The following is an 8,862-nucleotide window of genomic DNA, read 5'->3' as shown; positions in this document are numbered from 1 at the left end:
CCTGTGTGGTTGTCCATTCTAAAGGGAGAAGGATTGGGGGTTGTACCGGGCCTGTCCCCAGATGGGGCAAGGAACTCTACTATACACTCACCACTGCCCCCCAATGAGGTTGGGGGAGTGAGTCCAGGACCTTACCCTCCCAACATCAGAGGGACCCTGTGGGCTGACGGCCCAGCCTCACCCAGGACAGCAGCCTCTCCAGCCCCGGTGCTTGGGAGTCACTGTGCCTGTGTGTCTCTCTCACAGCCATCCAGTATGAGGGAGTTGGGGAAGGCCTGGGATGAGGTGCTACAGGAAGGGCAGTCCACCCTCGAAGTGACCCAGGAGGTCTGAACCTTGTTGGAGTGGGGTACAGTGCAGTTCTCTCAGTGGCTCCTGCTGCCCCCACATGGCGTGAGGCAGCACTGCAGCCAGGCCCAAAGGAGCCTCTTCTGGGTTCCACCCCTCACCGCCAGCCTGTGGACAGTGCCCCTCTGGGGAGACACATAGCCATGCCAGGTGTGAAGGGAGGACTGCTTGGGATGGAGAGTGTCAGGAAGTGGCATCTAAGCTAAGACCAGAGCACCAGAAGTCCCAGCCAGGGGAAGATCTTCGGCAAGGAGGAGAGGGTAGCTTTGGATGGGCTTTGCCAGGCTGCTATGTTTCCAGAATTGTTGCTTAACCTTAATCCTATAGGTAGTGTTGGCAAACTGGTTTCACCTACTGTGTTTCTGAGCAGTAGTGCCTGTGTGGAGCTGATAGTAGAAACCTGCCAGACTCTCCAAGAACCAGAACACCTTGATGGATCGGCTGATGCCTGCTTCGGGCAAAAGCAGAACACCCTCCAGAGCTCCAGGGTTGCAGAAGTCGAAGTTGAGGTTGAGATGCCCAGAGGGCTTGGCCATAAAGCAAGAAACGGGAGACTGAGGAATGAGAATTTAATGTCGGGGGAGGAGGATGCTTAGGGTGTAGCTTCTGGCAGGGGGATGCCCTGGCCCTGGTCTTGGGCCAGCAGACGCAGAAGCAGGGAGTGCAGGGCCCGACAGACAGGTGTGTAGCCCAGGCGGCTCAGATGCAGGTAATCGTACATGTCATGGTGGCTTATGGTGCCGTCTGAGTGCACAAAGCCAGGGTCGGCATCCAGGAAGTGCGCCCGTGGGTGGCCAGCCAGTGCCGCTCGGACCAGCTCGTTCACCCGCCGGTTTTTCTCACGAAGTGGGTTAGGGTGCTGGCCCCTTGGAAGCAGGCCCTGGGGAGGGGCACCAACAGTTGTGAGGAGACACCCTACCAGCATCTGGGTATCCTGTGCTCTGGGCCAAACCCTTCACCCGCCCCACAGAGTTCCGGCCTGTGGAATACGCTCAGAATGGGAAAGCAGGGCGTTGGCAGGATAATTCCTGATACCGAGTCTGAGACCCCCAACTCAGCAAGAACCTTCCGGGTGCCAGCCCCTTTCCAAGTATCAATCATAAAAATGTTGACAGCATGGATGGCAAAGGGTCAGTCCCTCTTTCCGAGTAGCAAACATTCCAGCTGGAAGGGTGGAGCCTGGATTCACCCTAGGAATGTGACTACTTTTGGCTAACCATTTTGGGTTTTGCAACACCCCCAGAATCATCAGCAGTTCCTTAGGAAAAAGGGGCTTACTGGTCCCTGAACACGGCCTTAAATGCAGCTGCTGGGTGTGTAGCAAGCTTCAATGTGAGCTTTTGCCTGAAAGCCACTGTTCTGCCGCCTTGCTGCCCAGAACTGTGCCAGCTGCAGCTGCACCCAAGGGGGTCCCAGACCACTGCCATTCTTTCTTCCCTGACCTCCCCTGCTCTCACCAGCACCACAACCCGGGCCTGGGGCTGTCGTTGGTTCACCAGTTGCACAATGGCCTTGATGCCACCAGTCACTTGCTCTGCTGTGTGCCCATGGTTGTTGGTACCCACCCAGACCACCACAATCTGTGGAAAGAGAGGCATGAAGCAGTGGTAAGGGCAGAGGCTTAGGGTGCTTTAGCTGCCCACTCAGGCTCTGCTCACCTTGGGCCGGATGTGTTCCAGCTCACCATTCTCCAGCCGCCAAAGCACATGTTGCGTGCTGTCACTGCCAATGCCAAAGTTAAGCGCGTGCAGAGGAGAAAAAAGCTCCCGCCAGATCTGTAGATGAGACGTGGTGTGAGCACCGGGGTGTTGACAGCAGGGACCACCGCCCTCTGTACAAGTGTTAACCAAACGTCATCGTGGAAGAGCCCTGCCTTACAGAAGCAGTGTGGTCAAAACCTCACTTTATGCAAACCTGTTATACTCTCTGTTTCACGGAGCCCCACAGAAGCAAGACTCACTTTATGAAAAGCCATTTGCTTGAGTCATGCATTGAACCAAAAACATTACAGTTCATGAAAGCTATTACAGTTTGACCTCACTTAGTGGAAGGATAACATAATTGAGCCCCCTCTGTGGAGTGCTATTACAGCTTTCACTTCGTGGAAAGACCACAGCTTTATGGACATCCATTTGGGCTGTGCACTCCCTTAAGCAAACAATAGAGTCTCAGTTTAGGCAACCTTCTTGCAAGAAAGCCTCAATCTGACAAAGACCGGTCACACAGTTCCTTCTCAGGAGAATGTTGCACCTTACACCAAGATTTGGGGTTGTGGGTGCTGCCTGCGGCTACTCGGGTACCTCATACTGGATCTGGCCTGGGCTCTGATCCGGGTGTGAGAGGGCACAGGCCTGGGTGGGGCAGGGGGACGGGGACCTGCACGGGCCTCACCTCGCACTGGTGCATTAGCTGGACCAAGGAGTCCCCGATGAAGACGACTTCGGGTTCCTTATCTTTGCTGTCGGCCACGAACCGATGGTGCTTCGGGGACGTACAAGGGGGAGTCAGTGGCACACGCGCTCCTGGGCCCGCCCCGCTCTGCTTCCTTAGGCAGCACCACCCCAACTGCCCTGTTTCCTAATCACGTAGAGAGACAGCGCCAAACAGCTGCTCTCCCGAGGCCCCTCCCGGACTCCAGAGTATCGCGGGCCGGGTCGCTCACCAGGGACATCCAGCGTCCGTCGCCCTGCACGTCCTGCACCGGCGTCGGCTTGCTGGCTGGGTTCTCCTCTCCGCTCATCTTGGCGCCGCTGCTCCTGCAAGGATGGGCGAGCGAGGTCGACCCGGGAGAGTTGGCCCAGGGGGTGGCTCCGCCACGCCCACCCCTCCCTTCCAGGCAACAATGGACGGTCCCGCCGCCCGCACTCCCGCGAGGCCGCTGGCCGATCCCGGGCGCCGCCTCCCTCTGCAGGAGCGGAAACCCGCACTTAGAAGGGGAGGTGGAATTGGGAACCCGTGCCTCCCCCGCGCCGGCCGCGCAGTGGGCTCGTCCAGCGCTTCCCGCCCGGGCCGCTCGCTCTCCGGCGCCGGCCGCTAGCGCACCGGGGCGCCCGGGGACGGCCAGGCGAGACCATCAGCACCCGTGGGGGAGGGAGAAGCCACCACACCCGCGGCAGGGGGAGGGGTGAACTACCTGAAAGGCCCAGCGTGTGTTGGGGGTGGTGGTGAATCTAGAGTCTTTTCTTGGGAGGAGAAACCATTTGCTATAGGGTGAGAAATGTGCGGAAGGGATCACCAGCTGTGTGTGTGTGTGTGTGTGTGTGTGTGTGTGTGTGTGTGTGTGTGTATCAGAGTGAAAGAGAGAGAGAGAGATCACCAGCTGTGTGTGTGTGTGTGTGAGACATCACCAGCGCTGTGTGTCTCATTCACGTGGGGGGGGGGAGGGGAGTGAGTGGACGAGTCCATTCTTGGATCCTTTGAGGGGGTGGCTCCTACGCACCTGGCTAGGAGGGGACGCTCCTATTTTCTACTGATGTGGGGAGAAAGAAGGAAGATGGCAACATGTGAAAAATAGAGCCTCAGTTGTAAGGCTAAGGCAGCACTAGCACTTTAGTGAGCCTGTCTGCTCGTGCCTCCTCCCAATACCCCCTCCCGCCCCGCTGAAAACCACCAGGTTTTGTGGCATAAGATCTAAACTATCTTTGCGTTACATACATCATACATCACTGGCCCTGCAAAGAGGGCAGCAGAAAGTGCAGAAAGAGAAAGGAAATTAGAGATGCTGCAAGGCCCAGGTCCAGCCTGGCGGCCCTCCCGCCCAGCTCATCTTGCAGATCTGTGGCCTCCGTTCCTCTCCCTAAACCCTCAAGTGTTTCTGGGTACTGAAACCTACAACCATAGCCAAGGCCACCTAAGGTCGCCCCCCACTGCCCCATATTAATCTCAAAGCTCAAGTCTTCCCAGCTCTCCAGTTCTCAGGGACCAGGTGGGGGTCCCCTACCTACCCACCCCCAAACTTCCTGGCTATATTCCTGTAGCTCTACTCCCAGATGGGACCTTCCATCTATTCAATCTATTCATTCTTTCTAGGTAGGTTGATACTGAAATAGTCTTATTTATCATGTTAATGTTTTGCCTCCATCCACTAGTTTGGAACAGGCCCTTATAGTACCAAGTATTATGGCTGCTCATAAGAACTTGAATATTAAAATGAATGGGTCAGATCCTGGCCTTGTCCCAGCCTGTTGGGGAAGACAGATCAGACACAGAGTTGGGAGAAGATCAAGGTTGTGATTAAGAGAAGTAGAGGAGGAGGAGGAAGAGGAGGACTCTGAGGGTGAGGGGTTTCCTAGCAGTATTTGAGTTAGGCTTTGAAAAATCAGGAAGACTGAGTGAGCAATATTACACAGGTAATATAGTTTATCAGGGCATGGGGAGTACTCCGGCCACAGCTAGGCACTCAGCAGGGAGCCTGCTCAAGGATTTGCTCTCCATTCTGTCTGCCCTTCCCCTTGCTCAGGCATGATCTCTCTCAATTTTTTTTTTTTTTTTGGTCTGAGGGGACAATTGTAAATAGAAAAGTTGGAAAGGTAGAAAAGAACTGGAAGCAAAGCTTGTCAGGAAATGGCTTCGAGGCACTCATTTCATTCAAATCAAGTGCTGTTTCAAGTTAGATATATTGGCTCATTTAGATATATTGGCTCATTTTCATACAGCAACCACATGAAGGGTGTACTATTACCAACTCCATTTTACAAATAAAGAAACTGAGGGTCTGAGCAGCTATACACATCCCCAAGTTCACACAGTTCAAAGATGCCACTTTGGGCATTTGAACCTAGGTAGTTTAACTCCAGATCCTTGTGTTTTTTTTTTTTTTTTTTAAGATTTTATTTATTTATTCATGAGAGACAGAAAGAGAGAGAGAGAGGCAGAGACACAGGCAGAGGGAGAGGCAGGCTCCGTGCAGGGAGCCCGCCGTGGGATTTGATCCCAGGTCTCAGATCAGGCCCTGGGCTGAAGGCGGCACTAAACCGCGGAGCCCCCCGCCCCCCCCCCCCCCACCCCCGGGCTGCCCCAGATCCCAGTTCTGAATGATGACTCTACAATGATTGTCTGGGGATGAACTCCGTGACTGCCTGGGGACCGACTGCCAAAGTAGACTGGCCCTTTACCCCACCCCCCACCCCCTAGTGCCTCGCCTCTTCGCACTTTCCAGAAAGTCCGCCAATAGACATCTGAGCCAATCAGCAATCAGGAAGGGGGCGGGCCCCAGCGGGCCTCGCAGCCAATTGGTGGATCGGAGGTGTCCAAAGACAAATGAGAGAGGTTTCTGAAAGTAAGGCTGGAATGGGCGGGACTATAACCGGCACTCTGCGCCTCGCCTCGTGCTTCACGGGAGCGGGAAGCCGAAGGGCGTGGGTGGGGCACACGCATGCGCAAAGCGCGCATGAGGCTCAGCGTGAGGCCTGGAAGAGACCCCCAGTGCGTCGTGAGCTGGGCTTACCGCGGAGAAGCAGCCACTGCACCCCACAGCCACGGGGGGTGGGCGGGGGCGGGGTTCGTTGGTCCAGGAGAAGGTGAGGTGCTCGACGCCCTGCCCCCACCAACTGTACCCCCCTTCCTAACCTCAACTGCCCACCCCTTCCTTGTCTCCTACCCTGGGCCACCTCACTCCCGTGAGTAGGCCCCAGTTCCTGGTAGCTGCTCCGTCGCCCCTTCTGCTTTCCCAAGGCCTTCTCTGTCTCCAGCTTTTTTTCTGCCTTTCCTTCTCTGCCACGCCTCCCTGCGTTCTCCAGTACCTCCTCTACCCCTGGATTTCTCCTCTGTTCACAGTCCCTTTCTGGTTCACCAGCTCCCTGTGGTCTCATGATGCCGTCCTGTCCCCCATCTTCTAGCTATTTCCTTATCTCCCTGTACCCTGTAACCCTTTCTCTATTCCCTGGCAAATCTCATTTACCATGACTCCTTTGACTCCATCTGACCCCTATGACTCCTTTACTGACCAAGCCTTTGCCAAAGATTCCCTCCCTACTACCTTACTCTCATCTTGTCTCTGTAAATACTCTCATCTTTCCACCTCACCCCAAACCCTCTCCTCTTCTCACCTTTCACTCTTAGTCCCCGACTTACTTGCATACTGATGGCCATTCTAGCTTTTTCTTCCAGGACACTATGGACCCCCGGGGGCCAGCCCCCCAGCCTTTCCAGCGGCCTGAGAAACCTGGTCGAGTCCGCCGTCGGAAGACCAGGCGGGAGCGTAATGAGGCCCTGATGGGCAGCCGCCGGCCACTTACCTGTCAGCATCCTTCTGTGACCAGTCAGGATCCTCTTGTGGCCCCTACTGCTCCCAAGCTTGTGGTCATAACCCAGGGCCGGCTGAGCCGGGAGCACCGGGGTCTTTTCAACCATGAGGTGAAATCTCTGGACGTGGCTCGGCTGCTTAGAGGTGGGCCCCTGGAACCAGGCACCCCGTCACCCCCTGCCAAACCCTCCCCAAGCCCAAGCCCGGTGCAAGAACCAGCTCTACAGTCAAGAGGCAAGGAGAACCAGGTCCCTAGAGGCTCAGGCCCAGGTCTGCCCAGTTCCAGTCCCGCAGAGCTCCCTGGCTTGGGGCAGCTGTTGGAGGAGCTGCAGTGCCAGCTGATTCTGCCACAGGCCTTCCCCAGGAGGAACCTAGTGCAAGAAGCCAGGGATGCCATTGTGAGCACCTTACAGGCCTGCCATGGCTGTGTGCCTGACCTCACCCTGGTGCTCCGTGGCTGCCAGCCGCCCTTACCAGGTGAGCCTACCTGTACTCCCTGTACTCCCCTTCCCCTTGTCTGCTCTAGCTTCCTGTATGCTCCTTCCCTTTGTCTGCTCTAGCTTAGCTGTCCCCGATGCTTTTTTCCTTTGTTCCAGGGACCAAGCCTGGGGGCCCTGAAAGCCAAAGAATGACACCTTCCTGGATCAACAGCCCCAACCAGTGCCCAGGGGAGGGGAGGCAGAGGAGGCAACAGAGGACAAAGGAGCTCACCTTTGCCATGCCTCACAGTTCCAGCACTCCTATGGTGCATAGGGTGAGCTTGGCACCATCAAAAGGTCCCTGGCCACCCCCCTTGCCCTTGTTGCCTTCACCATCTGGGGCAGCCTGGGGCCCCCCAACAGCCTTTGATCTGCTGAAAAGCATCTGGCTGGTAGCCACACCGCCCCCTCCGCGGCCCTGGGGGGTTGGGCCACAACAGCCCCTGCCTCAGCCACCATCACCCTTGTTGCCCGGAACCTCTGCCCTGGACTGGAGCCCCAGCCCCCCTGCCCCACTGCCCAGCCTCTCCTGGGTAGTGGCCCAGAGCAGCCCAGAGGCCTGGTCTTTTCCACCCATGAGACTGTACTGAGGGGGCTGGACAGGAGACAGGAAACCGGCACTCCTAATCACCTCAATAAAGTACCTTCTACATGGTTCTCTTGATTTTTAGTGAGTGGCTGACCCAGGACAGCAGCTTTGCTTTGCTGAGTTCTGTGTTCAAGATGGAGGGGAAGCTACCATCACTTGTCACCTTCTTGGGGTTTGAGGGGCCAGCAGCCTGGAGAAACCTGGGGCTTCGGTCAGTTTAAGATCTTCACCCACTGAAGCCAACTATGTGCTGGGCTCAGCTCTGGTGATGCTGGGGCCCCAGAGTGAGCGCTACTGTGGCTCTGTCCCCAGGAGACTTCTAGCCTGGTGGTGGGCGGTCTGGCCCCAATGGTTGCATTTGAGAGACAGAGAGGTGGAGGGGCTGAGGGAGTGATGACACTGCCCTAGTGATAAGGGAGTCCTTCAGAAAGAAACAGATCTAGACTTTACATGTTTTAAGATTACTAAGAACTTACTAGTAAAGGGGGGAAAAACATTTCAGGCAATACCAAATTGCTGTTCTATGGCATAGCATGTGCAAGGCCTGGAGGAGGACATATAGAAGACTATTTTCATTCAGTCCATATCCGGAGGCTATCCTGGGACCTAGAGTGAGTCATGTCCAGTCCCTGCCCTTGTTGGGCTCCTGGTCTGGTGGGCTTGGAACTGTGTTCGAAGGATCATGACAGGAATGGCAGATGAGGCCCGAACCTGCCCCACAGGCTTTTTACTTTGGCCCAAGATACATTTAAAATTTTTGAATTCATTACCCACCATTACAAATCAGTATGCTTTAAAACAAAAGCAAAACAAAAAAAGCTCAACACATTTCTGGCTTGTCTGAAAAAAAGAAAGAAAGAAATTTGGCAGTAGACCTACTATCCCTTCTGGCAACAACTGGCTCAAGCCAAGTAGCCGAGGCCGCCTTTTCATGGGGCTCACACTCTCTTACACTGAAGTGTTTCATGCACTTATGTTTCCTGTTGGCCCCTGGCTTAGAAAGTTTTTTAAAATGATATTTTGAGGAGCAGCACTTTTTTTTTTTTTTCGGAGAAGGGGGAGGAATGAAGCTAGAAATGTTTGTTGGAATCTGATCAGGAAAACGAAGCTGAGGGACTTGGATGCTACTCTGTTAAGCCTTTCCAGGGATCCTCATTGCCCACTGGGAAACCATAAGGTTGGAACCAGCCGGCAGGGGACTG

The 8,862-nt window shown here is 55.3% G+C and overlaps 2 protein-coding genes across 4 annotated transcripts; one reads left to right on the top strand and one right to left on the bottom strand.

Annotated features, from left to right (window-relative positions):
* Positions 1 to 903: 903 nt before the first annotated feature.
* PAFAH1B3 (platelet activating factor acetylhydrolase 1b catalytic subunit 3) lies at positions 904 to 3,703 on the bottom strand. 2 transcript variants are annotated; one of them, XM_025424805.3, is made up of 6 exons: positions 3,482 to 3,703; positions 3,011 to 3,104; positions 2,740 to 2,829; positions 2,007 to 2,123; positions 1,806 to 1,928; positions 904 to 1,228 (listed from the first exon to the last, which is right to left on the bottom strand). In XM_025424805.3, the coding sequence occupies exons 2-6, from the start codon at positions 3,086 to 3,088 to the stop codon at positions 941 to 943; spliced, it is 696 nt and encodes a 231-aa protein (XP_025280590.3). In that variant the 5' UTR covers positions 3,089 to 3,104; positions 3,482 to 3,703; the 3' UTR covers positions 904 to 940. The 2 variants fall into 2 exon arrangements, with proteins under 2 accessions (XP_025280590.3, XP_025280591.3); XM_025424806.3 differs by lacking the exons at positions 1,806 to 1,928; positions 3,482 to 3,703 and having other exon boundaries at positions 3,011 to 3,330.
* A 2,033-nt stretch (positions 3,704 to 5,736) lies between these two features.
* PRR19 (proline rich 19) lies at positions 5,737 to 7,728 on the top strand. 2 transcript variants are annotated; one of them, XM_025424795.1, is made up of 3 exons: positions 5,737 to 5,867; positions 6,457 to 7,069; positions 7,189 to 7,728. In XM_025424795.1, the coding sequence occupies exons 2-3, from the start codon at positions 6,463 to 6,465 to the stop codon at positions 7,659 to 7,661; spliced, it is 1,080 nt and encodes a 359-aa protein (XP_025280580.1). In that variant the 5' UTR covers positions 5,737 to 5,867; positions 6,457 to 6,462; the 3' UTR covers positions 7,662 to 7,728. The 2 variants fall into 2 exon arrangements, with proteins under 2 accessions (XP_025280580.1, XP_025280581.1); XM_025424796.2 differs by lacking the exon at positions 5,737 to 5,867 and adding an exon at positions 5,869 to 5,966.
* Positions 7,729 to 8,862: the final 1,134 nt, after the last annotated feature.

This window comes from Canis lupus, chromosome 1 (genome assembly GCF_003254725.2).
Source record: "Canis lupus dingo isolate Sandy chromosome 1, ASM325472v2, whole genome shotgun sequence".
In the NCBI taxonomy this organism is placed as follows: domain Eukaryota; kingdom Metazoa; phylum Chordata; class Mammalia; order Carnivora; family Canidae; genus Canis; species Canis lupus.
The sequence above is the reverse complement of the archived record's forward strand: the minus strand, read 5'-3'. Positions and strand labels throughout refer to the sequence as shown.

Coding starts and splice junctions, on each gene's coding strand:
- PAFAH1B3 (XM_025424805.3), bottom strand. CDS start 3,088: ATGAGCGGAGAGGAGAACCCAGCCAGCAAGCCGACGCCGGTGCAGGAC. Junction 2,124..2,739: donor AGCTAATGCACCAGTGCGAG/GTGAGGCCCGTG, acceptor TCTCATCTACAG/ATCTGGCGGGAGCTTTTTTC. Junction 1,229..1,805: donor AGGCCCGGGTTGTGGTGCTG/GTGAGAGCAGGG, acceptor GCCCCTCCCCAG/GGCCTGCTTCCAAGGGGCCA.
- PRR19 (XM_025424795.1), top strand. CDS start 6,463: ATGGACCCCCGGGGGCCAGCCCCCCAGCCTTTCCAGCGGCCTGAGAAA. Junction 7,070..7,188: donor CTGCCAGCCGCCCTTACCAG/GTGAGCCTACCT, acceptor CCTTTGTTCCAG/GGACCAAGCCTGGGGGCCCT.